The following is a 20,506-nucleotide window of genomic DNA, read 5'->3' as shown; positions in this document are numbered from 1 at the left end:
ATAGACGTCCACGCCTCGGAGGTAGCCGATCCACGGAGTAGGCCCTGGAAACAGTTTCCTTCAACACCCTGTTCATGTTTTCAAGATTACTGTTGTGTGCAATAGATTCTGTTTTTGCATTGAGTTGTGTTACAGTAGTGTACGTACATGCAGGATTTTCCATAGATTTATACTACTCATATGAAACTCACAAATCTCAATGCCTAATCCTCTGCAGAGATCTACGACGATCCGTTACTGTATAGTTTCTAAAATATGCATTGGCAGTTATGAAACAAAGAACCTTCTCACAAATTGAGCATTGTGTTTTCAATTGTTTTGCTGTAGTGTGTAATGCTGTGTATAGTGTTTACAGTTTTGACAGCTTCGAGCTGCTCTCTTGGTGTGGGAGTTTGAGTTTTGCAGTGGGAAGGTGTGGTTGTGTTTATGTAGCTTTAGAGAAGGGTGTTGTGTTTGGACATTGGGGGACCTGGTGGTAACGTTTGTGACATGTGTTTTAGCATTTGAGAAAAACTGTAATAGTTTTAGGAATTGTGCTGTAAGAATCACAGTTAGGGTTTAAGCATTCAGAAAAAACTGTAATATTCACTCAGATGTGTTCTAGTTCTAATTTTTCTTTTACCAGTAGACAGTTTTTCTTATGTACGTTTTCAAGCTGTTCAGCTGGTTTCAAAGTTCTTCTGTGTGAATTTCAGTTCTGTGCTTTGGCTGTCAGGTGAATGTTTCGCTGTATTTCAGCCCATTTACAGTTGTTGCCCGTTGCTTGAACACTATAAAGCCATGCTTAGACTAAAGTAACACAACTTGAAGCTTTTGTTACCATACCTCAAACACATGTACTCATACCTTAAACAAAAGCGCTGCTTTGCACCCTAGTTGCAATTATGCAACACACATGGTCCTGCATACTACACTCTATTTCATACATAAGACACTTCGTTCACAAAATGAAATTTCAGGGTGCCATTTGGAAAACACATGTATCCAAAATACAAAACACATCGGGTAATTGCGACCACTCAATACACACCTGAAGGCACTTACCTGCAAAACTGAACACCAATTAGCCAACTACAAAAAGCCCTCAGTTTAGCCAATTCAAGAACTTTGCAAGCATGGATGGAGGGAGAGGAAGAGGAGGAGGAGGAGGAGGAGGTCGTCGTCGTCGTCGTCGTCGTCGTCGTCGTCGTCGTCGTCGTCGTCGTCGTCGTCGAAGAGGCCATGCACGGACCCATATTTCTGATGATATAAGAGCAACTTTGGTGGACCATGTCATCAACCACGGCCTGACTATGAGGGAAGCTGGGCAGAGAGTCCACCCACATCGAAGCTGCTTCACAGTGGCATCTGTAATAAGAACATTCAGACTAGAAAGCAGGTCTGTCTTCACCTCTCTGCCTTCTACTCTACTCAGATGGTTTTCATAGCACTGTTCTACAGTATATCACATCACCATATCAAGTGTGCAGGGTACTGCAGGGTGCTAATGCTGCTTTTGCAGCCAAAGTGGTAGTTTCTGTGAAACATAGCATGATTACTTATATTGAAGTACAGTGTTGTACAGTGGATGATACACTATATACAGTAAAGTAAGCAAAGCGATGACAGCATGTGGTTGTATTTCTCTAGAATGACTCGAAGACCTTCTGGGGGAGGACGCCAACGCCTGTTCACACAACAGCAGGAACTCGCCGTTGTGGACCTAGTGAGGGCAGACAATGCCATCCGTCTCCACCAGCTACGAAAGCAAATACTTGCAGACAGGCGAGTGTTCAGCAACATAAACCATGTGAGCATCACCACCATCACACGCATCTTGGGAAAACTCAGCATCACCATGAAGCAGCTCTACAGAGTCCCATTTGAGAGAACCAGTGACGGGGTCAAAGGACTCCGAACTGAATATGTACGGGTACGTGTAACTGTCCTTTACATGACAATACAGTATTGTCCATGTAAAGGTCCATACAATAGCCAACATATACTCACATTTCTAGATGCTCTCCATGATATAGTTGTACAGAACAGACCAGATCAGCCCAGGTTTGTGGTAATATGGGATAATGTCAGTTTCCATCGGCTGCTCTGGTCCAGGCCTGGTTCTCCAACCACAGCCAATTTGAAGTGGTATACTTGCCCCCTTACTCACCATTTTTTAAACAGTATAGAGGATTTTTTTCGGCTTGGAGATGGCGAGTATATGACCGCCAACCACATGCCCGCATGCCTCTTCTGCAGGCAATGGAACAGGCCTGCGGTGACAGTCAGGTGACAGCAATCCATGGATGGTTTCGACATGCAAGAGGATATTTTCCCCGGTGCCCAGCGGGAGAAGACACTGCTTGCGATGTCGATGAGGTCCTGTGGCCAGACCCCAACAGACGGCGGGATCCATGAGCCCACGTATGCACAGTTGTCATGTTTTGTGTGTACAGTATAGTGTTTTTTCTATTACTGTATTATGTTGTTTTTGCTTGATCTGAATTCATGGTGCTGCAGTGGACAATACTGAGGTCTATTTGCTTTTTTGGTTGTTTGTGTCTCCTGAAAATGTGCCTTCAGAATAACCAATGACAATCAAAGACTGCAGTGTTTTATATGAAGTAGACTAGTGTCCCCCCCTGATCTGATCTGCATGTGATGCAAGTATGTGTCATTTTGTCAACAGAGTTACATTTGACAGAGGAATGTTAGGTTTTGACAGCAGAGTTTCAGTTTGGCACAGATGTGAATGGTATATTTTGTTGTGTCATGTTTACTTGTTTAGAGTTTTGGCACAATGAGCGACGTTTTGCAAAACGTGTTCAAGCAACGGGCAAAAACTGTAACATGTTTTTCACCAAAAATCTCAGCAATTATAAAAATTCAACTCAAACTATTCAGCTATTAGCATTCACACTGCATTTTCTACAGGAAGTACATTTTATATACCAGTTTCAGTTCAAAGTGCATTAAAAATAATGAAAAATAATACCATCAATATGTTACTGTGCTACACTTACTGGACTCATGGAAGTATTTTGAGAACCATAAGAGATTCTTACAAATGTTTGAAAGAAAAAAAATCTTTAACATAGCTGGAGACTCGTGTAGAAATATGAATGAGTTTATAAAGTTTCTGTCATGGTGTGCTGTGACAGGCAGGTAGCAGGACCCAAACACAGGACTCTTACGTGGAATGAAACTTGAATCGGCAGCTTTTATTGCTGGAAACTCAGGTGGACTCAAGAAACTAAAGACTAAGAAACAAGAACTAGGAAAACAAATCAGGAACTATGAACAAGAATCAAGTAAAGAAGAAGGAGGAGAAAAAACACCCAGCCCACTGAAAACTAAAGAAACCCCCAAAAACATGAAGAACAATCATTAAGGAACATATTTACATATTTAGAGTTACTGCAACACCAACACTGGGTCACAGCTTCAGTGTCAGTTGGTGACTTTTGGTCTGCAACAGCAGCAGAACAGACTTCTCAGTCTTTTGAAGAAGCCCTTTTTCTTCTTCTTGATCTGACGGTCTTTGACTTCATGCTGGCTTCAGGTTCAGGAGAAGGTTCCTCAAAGGGAACATCAGGAACTGGCCCAATTTCCGAACAGGATCCTTTGATCTTATGATCTTCACCTTCAACACAGGATTTGGACTCGCCATAGGGTTCCTCACAGGGAACGTCGGGCTCTGGCACACTCTCTGACAGAGCTCCTTCGATCGTAAGGTCTCGAGTACTCAGACTGGATGCCCTTTCAGAAAGAAGTTCCTCACAGGGAGCGTCGGGCTCTGGCACACTCTCTGACAGAGCTCCTTCGATCGTAAGGTCTCGAGTACTCAGACTGGATGCCCTTTCAGAAAGAAGTTCCTCACGGGGAACGTTGGGCTCTGGAACACTCTCTGACAGAGCTCCTTCGATCGTAAGGTCTCGAGTACTCAGACTGGATGCCCTTTCAGAAAGAAGTTCCTCACGGGGAACGTCGGGCTCTGGAACACTCTCTGACAGAGCTCCTTCGATCGTAAGGTCTCGAGTACTCAGACTGGATGCCCTTTCAGAAAGAAGTTCCTCACAGGGAGCGTCGGGCTCTGGAACACTCTCTGACAGAGCTCCTTCGGCTGGTGGAACATTTGCCATTGAAAGGCCGTCAGAGGAGCGCTCTCCATTTGTGCTCTTCACATCAGGACTTGAAGGGGGCTCAAAGATTTCACATATCCGGATCCTTGCTACATCAGCAATGGTCTTCAGCAACACGGGTGCAAAGTTTGCAACTTGGATAGACAGAATTTCTTCAGGAAATTTCTGCCTGATCTCCGTCAGGATGCTGTCGACCATATCGTCTCGGATAGAGCGGGTGAAGACGGCCTGTGTTTCCATCGCCGTGAGACTCCTGGAGACACGATCTAAAGTGGCCTTGGTGACACTCGTGGAGAGGATACTTAGACTCTGGGAGGCCATGTTTAGGAGGGGACGAGGAGGAAGCTCCCAGAAGCCCTGGAGAATGCGGGGAACTACCTCGACCACTACCTCCTGCGCGGTGAGCAGTTTGCTGTTATGCTGTTCCTGCTGCTTCTTTTTCAGGATTTCAACGTAATCCTTCACCACGCGGAGGAGTTTAGGTGCTCTGTAGAAAAACATGATAAGAGGTATCTGTTAAACATATTCAAAGCATCATTTAAATATTGAAACACTGTAGCTGGACTGTTAACCCTGTAACCGCCTTTGTATCATACATGAGTTTCTGAGACCTCGATCTCATCAACATGATCAATACTTGCTATAATTTCTAAATGTTGTGGACAAAACTCTTTTTTAGTCTAAAGTTAACATTGTCGTTAACAAAAAGTTGCCAAAAACACCCAGTGTATCAACTGTGATACAAAAAATAAATACACAATAAAAGTAAATCATACACAACATGACATAGCAAAGAACTAATTTGTGGCTTTTGTTTAAAGGGTTAATAAACATCTCAGTTCCAAAGAATCTGAATTCTCTGGCTGTTTGATGGGTTGGGTCTTACAGGGTTAATGACTGTATACATGTGACTCACTGAAATTTAGGAGGTACGGCCTCTGGGAACTGAAGAAGCATCCTGGCTTCAAATTCAACGTCCCTCATTTTATTGCTGACGTTCACCGCCCACACCTGAAACAGAAAACACATTTACAGTGCGCTTATGTTTAAAGGTTATGTGCACATAACGAAAAAGTCTTGTGGGTTTTCTCGTCTTACCAGCCTTAGAAGAGGTTTGGCTTCCTCTTCGTCAAAACCCTCTAACTCAAACTCCCACAGCCTTCAAAAGAAAGCAAAGCAGAGGTTTTACACGTCATCACAAACAGACTTTCAGGTGTGACAGTAACTCACTGCTCTCTGAGTGTCTCCCTGCTCTTCTCCACCAAAAGATCTCTCAGATCTTCAGCAGTGAGGTTCGGTGGTGTTACACCCCGGCCTAGGCAACCGGCGTGCAACACAGAAAAAATAAAAATAAGGGAAAAAAAACAAAACAAAAAAACTACTACGGGTCTGCACAAAAAAAAAAATCCCAAAACGAAAGGATCGACAACTATTTGCATCAAAACACCAAACTATTTACAACCAGGGGGGAAGATCACGACCCTGACAAACTGAAACACAGGGCTTAAATACATAGAGGGAGCAATCAGGGAATGGACAACAGGAGGGAAACACAGCTGGGGCAAATCAGAACTGACGAGACAAGGAAGCGTAACCTGAACACACTGAGATAAGACAGACTTTCAAAGTAAACCAGGAAACATAACCGTCACGCCTAAAACAAAACACTGACAACACCGAATCGTAACAGTTCCCCCCACCCAAAAATCAAACATTTAAAACATGTAACCCCAAAGAAATGTTTGATTCATGCCCAGCGCATATGGCACCGGCTGCTGTTCTGCAGGCGACGCTGATGGCTGGACGGGCCCCTTGGATACTCCAGTGGAGGATCTTTTACCTGATAAAAAAGGTAAAAGAAAGAAAGACCTCCAAGTAAATAATTTGCCCACTCCAGCTCCTAGACCAAATACAAACAGTGGGGAAGAGGGTTAGCTCCACCCACCACAGCTCCCAAGCTAGCAAGGAGTATATATTCATGCTAGCATTTATGGCGCCTAAAACACATTTATGATACACACATACTACACACTTATAACATCTTACAAAAACAGGCTTAATAATGACAATAACTGAACTAAAATCGCAATCATAAACATCAGGGTGGCTAAATATGAATTATGTGTGTTTTAAGGTGTTGGAAAGAAATGACACCCACCTCTCCCACAGGGGAATTGTAGAAAAGGGGAGAGGCAAAAGGGGTACACTGTATTTATAGTATTGCACCAAAGAAGAAGAAGAAAAGAATGAGGAGGGGCTCTAACTGATAATGAACATGACTACAGGCTTGGAGGTCCTAAAAGTCAGGTATAAAAGGAGCAGTTTGGGGGTTTAGAACACATTTTGTGTAATTATAACAATGTGATTTATGACCCTGTTACATGAGCTCTTTTGACAGTCTGATGTTTATTTATGAATGCAGAATTTCTTGAGCAGTCACCATGGAAACTTGATGCAGCTTCATGTTGTTAAATTAAAAGTAAACACTGTGTATTTTGCACTCCACTCCACTAAACTTATCATATAAGTAAATAAAGTGTGGGTTAGGTCCCTCCTGTGGAACGAGCCACACAAACCGATGGATCAGAAAAGACAAAGTCAGCTACAGCATGCCTTTTCATATTATGTGCCTGCTTATCTCCATTTCTTTACAGTAGATGGGAACTTTTGCAGTAAAGCAATGGCTTACAAACAGTGGACTGTGGACTAATGCAGACATCTGAAGCCTGACAGCAGCTGGTATATACACAGCTTTGGATAAACTGGCCCTTTAAACAGCCCAGAGGAAGAAGAGACCTCTGCATTATCAGTGCAGCCTAAAGCACAATAATAATAATACTATTAATATTATTTTTATAGCAATAATACCCCAAATAATGAAGTCATTAATTACACATTGGTCATGCTTCACAGCAGGTCAGGAGTGACCGATGAACGTGATGCTACATTACAGTCTGTCCTATGAGCTCAGCAGGAGGAGGTGAACCCACAGCTGGGACCAGTTCTCTAGTGGGTCCAGTATCATACTTGTGTTCATCCTGGTCTGAACCTGGTCAGAAGAACTGACTTCACTTTTGAAAATTCAATACTTATAAAAGGTAACCCCAGACAGTCTACAACGGCTGTTTTCTGTCCACCAAAGCAAATTTGATTGACGAGGTTTTTGTACCTTCACTTCTCCAAAAAGCAAATAAAGAGATTAAACAAAGATTTACTGACGACCGTCAGAATTGCCCGAGCTAACGTAGATCGCTTTATGCTCTTGAGTCAGGAGGGATAAGAGAAGTGACTGCACTGACTGCAATCTGCCGTCTACTGACATCTAATGGAGAGATTTATACACGTGAGAACTTTAATGGTACTTGAAAATAGGCCAGGATCTGCACTGCTTCAGCCTGAGCCTGTTCAGTCAGCACCGCCTGTGTAATATGAGAATAATAATAAACATGACTTTTCCTTCCTCTTCCATAAAAAAGGATGCTGCTCAATACTTACCTTTTTAGAGACTTTGATGTTGTTTGGCAGGATAATGGCATCGCACTGAAGTTTAGGTGTTCAAAATACACAATGACTGATTTTCATGTCAACAACTAAGTAAATATTCTGATGAAGAGCCACTAAAGGAAGTTTTTGGAGTAACTCTCAGCAGCAATGTGGACGTGAAATAGTTGGTAGACGTGTCATTAACCCTACGAGAAAATCTTTAGTTCTATTCAGGTACAGAGACGTATTTAGGCTACAGGCAACAGTTTGATTCAAATACAATTTATTGTCAAAATGTTATAGTGCTGATCCGTGACTGCCTTTGTACAACTTTTACAAAGTGACTGCGAACATTGTGGAAGGATTCATAGCGTTTGATTGCTTGTGTGAATGTATTAAACAGGAAACCAGGAGCTGCAGAAACCCAGTAATGCTGAAGACGCATGCGTGTGCGTTTATTATTATGGCTCCAGGTTACATTTCAGGTCTTCTCAGCCCACACCGCCCCACTCGAACTCTGCGCTCCTCCAGTCACATGCTGTCATTACTTCCACGCTCACAGTTCAAATCTAGAGATGACAGCTTTCTCCATTGCTGTCGTCCCCCTTTCATGAAATCCTCTCCATCCTTGGAAGTCTTCAAATCCAATCTGAAGCCCCTCCTATTTTCCAAGGATCTCTCTGACACCTCTGTTATTGTGTTTCAGCTATTCTGCTCTTTTATCTCATTGGATGATGTTTGCATGTGTAGACACGTGTACGTGTAGTTTAAGTTCACATATGTGTGCTTGAGTGTGAATGTGTACATTTTTGTATATGTGCATATTTGCATGTACACATATTTTTTTACAAACATATACGGATGTCTCACTGTTTCTATGATGTTTTCATCTTATCTATTTTAATTCTTTTCACCATATCATCCCTCTGTTCAGCACTTTGGCCGACACTTGATGTCTTTTAAATGTGCTATATAAATAAAGATGACTTATATTTGCATCCGTGTGTCAGAGTGTGTGTTCTTACCTTTAATTTAGGACACGCACACACAGAGCATAGAGTGAACAGGGACTATTAAGCGTGTGGCCTGTGTGTATCTATGCCAGTGAAACTGGATCTGCTCATTTTGAATATTGAAAAATATCGTGACTTAAGAGAAACATAATAACTAAAACAGAGCAGAAACACGACAATTCAGCAGAAAAGTAACAACTTAAGCAGAAATATTGGAAAATGAGCAGCTGAAAAAAGCTGAATAAGTCAAATAACTCAAAACTACTTGTTGTTCAACTGTGAAAAACTGGCAGAAATGTTAAAAACGCACAAAAGAACAGCCAGCAGATACACACAATTAGAAATATGAGCACATATGGAAACACAAATGCACAGAGACACACAGGATGTCAGTCAACCACTCTGAATATTCAATTTGAATCTTCCTGGTTTTATGGATTCCCCTCGAACCAATGGCCATAATTTCCTAACCGTAGGGGCTGGAGCGGTCATTCTTAGACCGTTCTGTTCAGAGGAGATGGGGGCATCTTCAAGTGTTGATAGTTCATAATTAAAATATGAATTATTAAAGATATATGGCTTATAATGCACCATAACTGAGTAGAGGTGAACTGCCTTGACTTGCCCTCAAACAACGGTTTGTAAGTCTAAATCTATTTGGAGCATCGATATCATTCTTTCACTGTCACATACAGCAGGCTTTGGTGAACAGTTAAGGCAATATTATCAGGTCTCAGGCACATTTCATACACTGTGCTCTGCAGACAGGCACACGGACCTTTCAGGTCTACAAAAAGTTTAAAATGAAAAGCTCACAGGTGTGTTTATTAACTCAGTGTTGCAGAATCACAGTGATTCATTAAAAACGTCTGCAGAAGTTGCAAACTTATGATTCATGTCATAAGTTATGATACACTGCTCTCCCCTGCATAAGCTGTTTTTATAGTATCAGCATTGGTATCAGCAATACTGGCCATACATTTACTTGGTATCACATCTATCCCACAATCTGCAGTACTGCACACACTAAGATCACAGTGGACAGGTTCTGTCTCTATGCTGGGAACGTCTGTGTTTCCCGGGATCAGCTGTTGCAGATTGTTGGTGCATGGAGGGCTGGGGCCTCTTCTGCCCCCCCTAACGGAGACCACGTAGGTAGTCGGAGGCTGTAAGACAGCGGCTCTCTGGAGAAGTCTGATACCTCAGGAGGATGACAGGATTCAACCAGAGAAGCTGCTTCATTATAAAGTCTGTGGTTTATAACTGAAAGCTATGATACACATAAACACCCGTCCACGCACTTTAGTGAGTGAGTATTCACTCCAGTGATGACCTGTGAGAAAGAAACTGCACACACAGCGAGCGGGCGACCATAAGATTATTATTGCCAAGCAAGAACCTGCAGCTCGAGCAGGCTGAAGAAATCCTTTAATGCTGATGCAGGCTTCACAGTGTAGAAACGAGAACTCTAAGAAACAACACAACAGAAGTCATGTATGAAACACAACACAGTTAACATGTGAAGCACTTAAAAGAAAACACAAATAAAACACTTCCAGTGAGGCGTGGCGATTTAAACATTGCCTGTACTGCTCAGCAGTTGTAATGGCATCAAGAATATCTGCACATAGTTCATAATTACAATTAGAACTAGAAAGATTTGCATTTCCTGCGAAAATGCAGTGTGGATGCTTTAAAGCTGAAGCTGTATGCAAAAAGTAGCTGAAAAAGCTGAAAAGTTGCAGAAATTGTACAAACTTTGCAGAAGCAAAGGAACTTTGCTAAAATGGAATAACTTAGCAGAACTGCAATATCTTAGAGGAAACATAATACTTGGCAGAAATATAATAGCATAGCAGAACTTAGCAGAAATATTGTAACTTACCAGAAACATGATAACTTCTCAAAAATACAAGAATTTAGGAGAAATAGTATAAGATAACAGAAAGAATATATTTAGCCAAAAATACTTAAGCATTACAGAAACACTATGATTTAGAAAAATAGTACAACAGAGCAGAAATACTGTGATTTACCAGAGACACTGTGATGAACTATGAATATTGTAATTTTAAATCAATACTATGTTTTAGCACAAATACTATAATTTGACAGAAATACTATATTTAGCACAAATCTTATAAAATAGCAGAAATAGTATGATTTAGCACAATAGTAATAACTTAAACAGAAAAATTGGAAAAGCAAAATGGACAGCTGAAAAAATGCTGAACATGCTGAGGGTCCCTCAAATATACTTGTTAAATGAAAAAAAATTGGCAAAAAAAAATATAACAGCCACACAATCACAAATATGGACACATATGGAAACACACATGCACAGAGAGACACACACAAGATCCAATTCAGTCAACCAGTCTAAATATATTGAATTTGAATCTTACAATGAGATCATCCCGTAAAAAGGCTTCCTCTCTCTCTCTCTCTCTCACACACACACACACACACACACACACACAGAGAAGTAAGTTTCTAGCTCAGTCAAGCAGCCTTGGAGCTGCTGAATTTGAATCCACCAATCAGAGAGCCTGTGCACTTTTTCCCGCCAAAACAGGTGCACGCAGCACAGAGAGACACAGGATTTTTGCAGTCTATTTCTCATAATGACGACTCCCCTCAAACAAATGACCATTTTCGGAAACCCAGCAAAAATACCTACGTTTTGATGTATAATTTGTGGAAGTTGAGTGAAGATTGAGCAAGTAGCAAGAAGTTGTTCGGACATGAAGAGAAGACTGCAAAACCTTCAGTGGCACACTGGAAGCCAAGTGCATAGCAACCATAACAACGCATGTATTTTGTGAAAAATCACAATTTTGCAACTGAAAACTTTAAGAGGCATAAAAGTAAAACAGTAGAAGATTTGAAAAAGCTGAATCATACCTGAATAGCCCAATAATTTGAGAACATTTTAAAGTTTGAATGGTTGTTCTACGTGAAAATATGAGGAAGTAGTTAAGTTTCAGAAACAAGCAAATTTTAGCAGAATTGCAGAAGTTTCCCATTCATTTCAATGGGACAAATTAAGCTTAATATTTTAAAAAGTATAATAGTGAAAAATACCAAAAGACATAGCAGGAATTAGCAGAAATAGCAGAATATTTTAAAATTTGAACGGTAAAAATCGGCTGAAAATTGTGGAAGTAGTTAAGTGCCAAAAAGTGTACGGAAGTCCCAAGAGGAACTCAATAGTGTGGATGCTTAAAGCATCCACACAATGAACATTTCTTTCACTAAACTCAAAGTCACTCATTATAGAGCGACATCACTATTTTAACGCAGATGCTCTGATGTAGTAGGTCCAAATACAGGATGGTGGGTCACCCACCCTCCTGCTCCAACATGGTAGGAAAATTATACGGTAGAAAATGTTTATATTCATAACAATGTGAATTTTCTGCTTTAAATACTTTTATATATGTTTTTAAAATGGTCCCTCCACCCACTTTTAGTCCTTTTTCAGACATTGAAATCGGAGGAAATGTTCCAAAAATGTGCTGATTTGAAAGTGAATGATGCCGATCTTTGTTTCCATAGCACAGATTTGTCTGAGACATCATCGAGTGTCAGCCTGTGCCTCTAAGGAGCGTCCAGCGTCCTGTTCATTGTCCATTTCTATCATAATGCACGCACTGGGGTTAAATATTGAATAACAATGTTCTTCCCACAGAGTTCAGACTCAATACTGTTAATAACAGACAATCATAGGGTCCTGCTGTCCACACTGTTATAGTTCTTACAGAAATACAGGCTGAAACATACAGATAGGAGCAGCTAAGAGAAGAAGAAATGTGCTGAAACTGTCAGAAAGGAGATTTATTTGTTTCCACTTTACATGTGAGCAGCACAGCAAACACAGTGAAGCCAGTTAACCTCAAAGTCCACCAGTCACAGTGGACACAGGACAAAGCTTCGACTTTCATTACCATCAAACTTTGTTGTGATTTAACATTTACTTCAGCCTCCTTTAAATTTGATTCATGTGACATCAGGACAACATTCCAGGGAGAAGCGATCGAGCGGCGTCCCCCCGGTGTTTTATCCCACATCTCGTACTCAACGTTTCTTTCAGCCCAGAAAAGTTCATGTGATCATCGAACATTTAAGCGTCAGCATCAAAATAAAAAAGAGCCAGATTTCAACCAGCTCCTAAGAATTTCAGGGACCTGTACAACCGTCACAATTTCAGTAAGAATCTTTCATGGTTTCATCAAATATGCTAAAGTCAGTCCAACATAAACTGGTCAGTTCTGAGGAAGCTCTGTGATTTCATATGGAATGGCTCGGGCTCGAGTATCACATCCAAGGTTGTGTCAGATAAGGAAGAGAAGTGGAAAACAGCAGGACACCTGCAGCCTGGTGATACAGGAGCAATAAAAGCTGCACACAGTGCTATCAATGATCACCAGCAGTTATCAAACTGAAGCTAGACACCCGGATGTTTCTTTCACAGCACATAACAACATTTTAAACTGCTACAGTTTCAGTTATGCACGGCGAGGTTTGTCGCACACCTAGATCACACAGCCTTATACAAACAGGAAGAGGCGTGCTCAGCTCCACCTTCTCTGAGGCTACCCTGTAAATGTCACACGTGCCTCACAAGGAAAGATCTCAGCTGCCACACTGAGAGTGGTGAAGGCAAACGTCCAGCCTGGCTCCAGTGGCTAGTGCAGGTTGGGATACTTCACGCAGAATCTGTCAAAGGCATCATATATGGCCTGTCTGGAAATGAAACAGGTAACGTTAACGTAGCAAAGCTGTCCATGACAAACAAATCATATACGTAAAAATGATGAAATGTGTGAAATACTGTGAGGGTGGCCCAACTCTAACATCAGATTAACCAGACAACAGCCACAGTTTAACGAACATTCTCAGACATGTTAAACCGTCCACAGCCAGTTATCTGTCTATATGTACCACGCCTGAACCAGGAAGTGCAGCTGTGACACTTCTACAAACAACTTTGGCTCCTGTGAACAATTTCTAGACTTTCTTTGAATTTGACGTCATATTTGGTACAGTGGAGACATCATTCAGGCATTGACATCTAGTCTAAATTCATATTCATAATGAAGGACGCTCTGGTCCATGACGCTCATTGTATTGTTACTAATGTCAACTTTCTGCTATAAAACAGCAACGTTTCAAAACTAGAGCTTGTAGAATAGAGCAGATAAATATGGATTGTGTGTGTTCTCAGATTTAGCATGTTTTTGTGTGAGTATAGTTTAATTAGGCATAAATGAGAAACTTAAAAAACATCTTTTGGATCATTTTCGACACTATAACTTTACCTGAATATATTCTGTTTAAATAGGTATGCACTGATGTGTCCTCCTCTCAGATATCTGACTTCACAGCCTGGCCAGATCTCCTGCAGACTCAGGACTCCTGTTCGGGGCACATATGCATCCTCTTTGGCCTGGACGACAACGATGAGACTGGTATCTACAGGAACTGCAGCAGAGAGGGAAACACAGGGACATCTACACAACATTCTTTCACTTTTGTGCAAAACACATGCAAATCTTTTCTGCCAGAAGAGGGTGGTAGACACAGCAGGAACAGTGAGCTGTTAAACATGACTGAAGATCAGCTGGGTCCTCTGCAGTGACCTGTGCCTCCTCTCACCTCACACCTTCTTGTATAAGCCAGGACGAAGCTCATCCTATTTCCCTCACAGTGTTCTAGCTTCACAATGACAATCCTGGAGAATGATTACAATCCCTGTGTCGTTCATCCAGCAGCAGAACTGATCTTCTGTGCCTTTTGATGGTGTATCAGTATCAAACATTCAATAAATCCTTTGAACACAATATTAAAAGTAAAAATAATCACGCTGGAGATTGTGTACTGTTCAAGTAACAGAGACAAAAGAGCTCGTAAGGAACTGTCTACATACGGCCCAAGGAGCGAGGACACAGGTGGGACAAGTCTCTATTTTAGCAACGAGCAGAAAACTGACACTTCCTGTGTAAAAGCAGATTAAACAAAGGCTCTACAGGTGCGAAAAAGACGGTGCTGAGTTTCTCTGATCTGAGGAGAACATCGTTTTTCATCAGCTTGTTGCGAGTCTCTTAATTCTTTCCACACTTGGCTGATATTCCTTCTATACGGTTTCAATTTTACAAGCCAACGCCTTCGTGGTGTCATTGTCCATCTTTCTGTTTTGGCGTCAGTAGTCTCACTCATTGTGCCATGCTCCAGTATCCACACTTTAATGGCAACAAACAAACCAGTATGACCATCACGACCTTCAATTCATCAAACGTCAGCAGCCAACGCTTTTATCACAGCATCAGCTCTTTAGTATCACCGCCAACTGTAACGACACCACCTGCAACCTTATTGGTCAAAACCATTTCTGACGGCTGTGATGTGCTGCTGACAACAACCATATACATTTGTGTTATATACTGGCATGTGTAGAATATACTTGTATATAGGGATGGGTATCGTTTAGGTTTTATCCGATACCGGTGCCAAATCGGTACTTTTGAAACGGTGCCGGTGCTCAAACGGTGCTTAAAGAATGGAGAACACAAAATTGGTCCTCTCATGTTCAGCTGTTTTTTGTAAAAAGATAACAATGTTAGCCTTTTCTGCAGCTATGGGGCATATATGGCATCACTCTTGGCTGGAAGCAGTGCTTAAACAATGGAAAACACAAACTTTGTCCTAAACCTCTCATGTTTAACTGTTTTCCACTTTTTCTTTGGTCATTTTAGCCTTTTTGGCCAGGATGAAGGGAGTATCTGCCATCAAACAAGAAGACAGCTGCATGTAGCTATGATGATGTTTGCTAGTTCACCTTACATGCATTAATGTAATAACGTGGTTAGCCTACTCAACGTAAATTACACACGAACAACATGAAGTTACTCACGCAGAGAAGAACGGCTGCTGCTGCATCATCATCCTCATCATTTCTGCTATACTGGCAGGGCTAGGGGCCAGGACTCTCCTCTTCGTGTTTTGGGGGATGTTGCATAACAGGCAACCCACCCGCAGTAGATGTGTGAGGTCTCGCAGCAAGCTATCAAATACGGCGCATTTCTGGGCTTTTAAAAAAAACCGCTATGCGTCGCCAGGTGTTTCATCAGATTTGAGTTGTTACCTCCTTTGACAGTATCACAGTATCAGCTTAAAGCACTTGTTGTTGCTGAGTTTGCATATTTTGCTGTGAAGTACAGCCAGACTTTGACCGCTTCGCCTTGGGCATTTTTAATCTGTTGCTCTGCTCTAAAAGAACGTACGTACCTGGCCCCGCCTACTATCCTCGGAAACGTAAAATGATTGGCTAGAAGTGTATCACAGCTCAGGAAAAAAAAGCACCGAAATAAAGCACCGAAATGTGCGCTGCTTTTCGGTCTGGTTACTACCGTTTATGTCAGGACACCGGTACCCATCCCTACTTGTATATATATTTTGTAACTTTGTAATATGTTGTATTATCCAGTTACTGTTCTTCATGTCCGGGAGCAACTCTGACCACAGGGATTAATTCAGTGTTGTGATTCTTCGCTTGTTCTTCTTTAAGCAGAGGTGTAATCATTCACTGCAGCACTCACCAGAGAAGTTGGCCATGTGTGTGCACTCATCCATCACTGCCTTCATGAAACTTATAGATTCTTTGTGTAAAGATGGACGACAACATTCGGCGGGATCCGTCCTTCTCCCGTGTGCGTTATATCCACCAAGAGCTCTGAGGAGACAGAAGAAACGGTTTTATGTCCCTTAATAATGAAACATTCTCACTGGGGATAAGACTTGCTTATTCTTATTCCATTATCGATATTACTTTCACAGCTTCTTTGCATCCTTCGGTCAAATGTTTGTGGCTGTGGAACCTGCCTGCAGAAGCTTGGCACACTTGATCAAGTTATTATTTTCCCCACTGTATACTACAGTGCACTGTATACTATTAAGTTAATGCATTTCACATGTCTGACCCTTTTTCACATTTTCCTAGCAAAACAGGAAAATGGAAATGGCTCAAGACTTTTGCACGATACTGGACGTCCATGTTTGTTGATACTGTAACCGTAACAGGTTTATACTGATGGAAAATTGCATGTTACTGTGCACTGTTTGAAACATGCAACAGATGCTCAACCAGATGTTCGACAGCAAGTCTTAAAACACCTGTACTCTTACAATGCAGCATTAATGTGTGATTACACACGAGTTTCAAATGTTATAAACATTCCAACGCATCAGCAGGTGTAGTGATCGAACACTCACGTTGGCAGAGTTTCGAAGCTTGCTCCAACACTGCTCCCCAGTGACAACAGATGCTCTGCTCCGTCTGTGGCCCCACCACAGTCACGTCCTCCGTCCACTCTGCTGCACTGGCTCACTGACAGTTTGTGGTCTTCAGACAGCTCGTGGAAATGCTCGTCCACATTCGTTACAAGTTTGGGACCCATCTTAAAGGAATCAGCCTACCAGCAGTGGACACGCAGCAAAAGATGTAGTCATGCATGTGTTACACGTATGACACAAGACCAAAAACACAACAAGCACAGTTTCACACTTAACTTCTTCTTTTAGTAAACAAAGAAAAATTCAATCTTTGCAAAAAACATTTTACCAGCGTATTAGTGTGTGCAGAGGGAGTGATGAAAGGAAGACACGGGTACTTTCTCCAGTCAGTTGTACTCGTACAGTTGTGAAAGTAATCCGAGTAATATTCTGTACTCCTGTGAAACTGCAGGAACACTTACCCCACAGTACTCCAGCAGCTTGATGATCTCCTCTTCATACCGTGAATTAATTGCATATTGCTTCTCCAGCTGTGTCCAGTTCACTGCTTTACTCAGCACACCCTGCACACACACACACACACACACACACACACACACACACACACACATACATGCAGACACGCACGCACACATGCAGACACACACACACACACACACACACACACACGCACACATGCACACAGACACACACACACACACACACACGCACATTTTTCAGTCATTAACTGTTCCTCCTGCTCAAGAAATGATCAAAATGCAGATAAACATACAACTTTAACCCCTGGAGGGTCCTAGAAAAATGCATACACTATCGGGCTTAGAGCCACAAATCGACCACGCCCAAAAAAGTGCTATAAAAAATTTATATATTAATATTTTATTCCACTTTAAAGTCTTCACCACAAATAAACTCCTGAAAGATCAATAAATGTCAGCTCAGCCAGACTGAGTATCAACAGTCTTATCTGATTTTGACAAACTGAAACAATTTGACTCCCAGTTTCAGCTGCACTCAGACTCTGAACCATGAATTTAACACTAGTATTGGATCAGTAACAGCAGCTTTGCAGGCAGAAACAGTATGAAAGCAATAATAAGTGAATGTGTCCTTATAGATGTACAGCAGGTAGAACTGCTCCTGACCGTGGTGAACACACTGGAGGCTGTGGACCAGGACAAACAGGGAATTAGAGGGATGGGTTTGGGCCAGTTGGTCACTGCCAGGGACGCCATCTGGACACAAAGACACACAAGTGACACACTTTAGAGAGATAACACTGGGCTTGCAAGTTTCTTTCCCCAAATGAAACCAAGATGCTGCTCTGTCCCACTTTACGAACTCGGAGGCTTGTTCTGTTGAAGTGGAAGCTTCCCCACCCCCAACATGAGCCCATTGGGTGGGGGACGTACTCTTTAACTTAAACTTAGATTCTCTCTCAAAGGTTTTATTAGGAAATGTAACAAAACCTGGAAATCATGTCTCTTACTGGTGGACACCATCACTTTACTTCCTGAGACTGAAGTGAACTGAGCGAGGCGACATCATAAGTTTGGTGTTTTTTATTTGATCTTATTTTTACTTTATTTTTTTCTCCTTTTGTTTAGTTTGGTCCTTCTTGTTATGCTTGTTGTGTGTATGGGTGTTGAGACTGGATCTCTGCGGCGTCTTGTCTCGTGTGGACCTGGTAGGGGGAGAATTCGGATGGGGGTTTGCTGTTGCTAACTTTGTATGTCGTGGCTGAAATCAATAAAACAAAGTTGGAATAAGATGCTGCTCTCTCGTATAACAAGATCGACAACTAAACATTTAGTGGTAAAATGTTATTTGACAAGTTTCTTTGACTCACATATCCTCCCATAGAGATGCCCGTCATTCCCAGGGGCCAGTATCCTTCTCTCTCCAGCCAGCGAAGCAGGACTGTTGATTCCAGGATCAAAGCCCCGCCCATCACAAACAGGTCCGACACATTTTTTAGACTGGATCGTCTAAAACACTCAAATGATATCTATATTCAATTTACGATACGTTCATTTGACCTTTGAGAAAAATCGAGCCGTGAAGTCTGTTTCTATAACAACATCCAACAGCTCAGTGCGTCTCACACAGTCTCGCTTTGTCAAATGAATCAGTTTAGAAACAAACGATGCTTGAAAACGACAGCCTTGCATTTAAAACGTAAATAAAGCCAACAGGTGTTTGAATCAGCCCATAAGTCTGATTTGGAAACATCGAAGACGTTTCTGCCTCTTTTCTCCTTCTTGTTGCAAACATGAAAACTAAATGAGAATCTTTGTCACAAAGTTAAAAATCACTTTTTTTAAATCGACTAAATTTTCCAAACTGGTTTTAATCGATCAAGTCAACTTACAGTTGGTCTCTGGGTTTTCGATAACCATGTGAAGCATCAGTCAAGGAACGTTCGTAGCAGACATTAAATAAAAACAACAACATGACACAGCTGTCTTCTAATCAGGTCACTGGATCGATTCCCAGCTCCTCTGATCTACAAGTGTCCTCGGGCAGGATCGTGAATCGATGCATCCAAGTGCGTCTGTAACAGAAGTGCTCTATGAATATGTGTCTGAACAGGTGGCTGGTAGTGCACACTCTGTTTACAAACAGGTTATTACGGGAACTTTCCACAGCATGTTCGTCATGTGCTTGTTTCATCAGCAGCAGCGGCGACAGCCATCGTACTGGTTTGTACACTCGCTGACTGAGTTTCCATGTTTGTCGTGAGTTACTTTGACAGAAAGTTAACAACAAACCGATGTTGTTGTTGAAGACAACAGAAGGGATATAATAAGGGTTCTCCAGAAGTAATGACGCCATTCCTGCCTCTTGATCATGGGCCGAAGCCATCAGGGTCCGCCGACGCCAGAAAACTACAGGTCCATAGAAACACAAGGACAGAAACAGCATTCGCAAAAAGGTCATCAACACAGCTCCTGGATCCTAATCAATTGTTGGGGTCAGTTTTCCAGAGTTACCACACATTTGACACCATTTATTTATTAAATCTTCTTCGTCTGACGCGTTTCTCTGCTCACATAAATCTGGACCTTGACCAAAGTCTGCTGCTCAAACTTCTTGGGGAGGATTTCTTGCAGTAATGTCAAAAAACACAGCACAAGTCTGGTCTGAGGAATCATCTGGTCCCTACAGCTTCTATAATTATGCAATATGACCTCAAAATGAACAACAGCACTAAAACATCGACACTCTTCCTCTATAAGTCAGGGACTGGAGTTGATCCCGGGGTCTGGACTGTGACGGGTCATTTCAGCTCGTCTGTTACAAGACTGCTTCTGTGGATGGGATCATTGTTCTGCGCAATGAGCAGCTGTGGTCAGGCTTCAGCTGCTGGACACACAGCCTCACATTTCAGTTAATGTTTGGTCATACAGAGGAGTGGGTGGTCCTGGGGTCTTTGTGTATCGATGCAGAACAGATCATACCCCCTCCACTTTGTGCTCACTGTAGTCGGAATGGAGGCAGATGGCTGCTGGTCTTTCCTCCTTGGTGTTATCGACACCTTAATGCTCCAAAACTAACAACTGCTAAAGCCTACTTAGTTTTTCACCCACTCAATGA

The 20,506-nt window shown here is 41.9% G+C and overlaps 1 protein-coding gene across 4 annotated transcripts; it reads right to left on the bottom strand.

Annotated features, from left to right (window-relative positions):
• Window positions 1-12,433: 12,433 nt before the first annotated feature.
• Window positions 12,434-19,769, bottom strand: LOC113017429 (protein ABHD18-like). 4 transcript variants are annotated; one of them, XM_026160571.1, is made up of 9 exons: window positions 19,714-19,769; window positions 19,281-19,308; window positions 18,759-18,897; window positions 18,055-18,144; window positions 17,371-17,472; window positions 16,889-17,088; window positions 16,216-16,349; window positions 13,939-14,101; window positions 12,434-13,363 (listed from the first exon to the last, which is right to left on the bottom strand). In XM_026160571.1, exons 1-9 carry the CDS (start codon window positions 19,742-19,744, stop codon window positions 13,306-13,308), a joined length of 945 nt encoding a protein of 314 aa, XP_026016356.1. In that variant the 5' UTR covers window positions 19,745-19,769; the 3' UTR covers window positions 12,434-13,305. The 4 variants fall into 4 exon arrangements, with proteins under 4 accessions (XP_026016356.1, XP_026016358.1, XP_026016355.1 ...); XM_026160573.1 differs by having other exon boundaries at window positions 18,759-18,905; window positions 19,714-19,745; XM_026160570.1 differs by lacking the exon at window positions 19,714-19,769 and having other exon boundaries at window positions 19,281-19,652.
• Between the last annotated feature and the right edge of the window lie 737 nt (window positions 19,770-20,506).

Source organism: Astatotilapia calliptera, unplaced genomic scaffold, assembly GCF_900246225.1.
Source record: "Astatotilapia calliptera unplaced genomic scaffold, fAstCal1.2 U_scaffold_120, whole genome shotgun sequence".
NCBI classification, from domain to species: Eukaryota; Metazoa; Chordata; class Actinopteri; order Cichliformes; family Cichlidae; genus Astatotilapia; species Astatotilapia calliptera.
The sequence above is the reverse complement of the archived record's forward strand: the minus strand, read 5'-3'. Positions and strand labels throughout refer to the sequence as shown.

Excerpts from the sequence above, each read along its gene's own strand:
- LOC113017429 (XM_026160570.1), bottom strand. The coding sequence starts at position 19,363 with ATGTTGTTGTTTTTATTTAATGTCTGCTACGAACGTTCCTTGACTGAT. Across the intron at positions 17,473-18,054 it reads CCTCCAGTGTGTTCACCACG|GGTGTGCTGAGTAAAGCAGT; the intron begins GTCAGGAGCAGT and ends GTGTGTGTGCAG. Across the intron at positions 14,102-16,215 it reads ACACATGGCCAACTTCTCTG|TTCCTGTAGATACCAGTCTC; the intron begins GTGAGTGCTGCA and ends TCTCTGCTGCAG.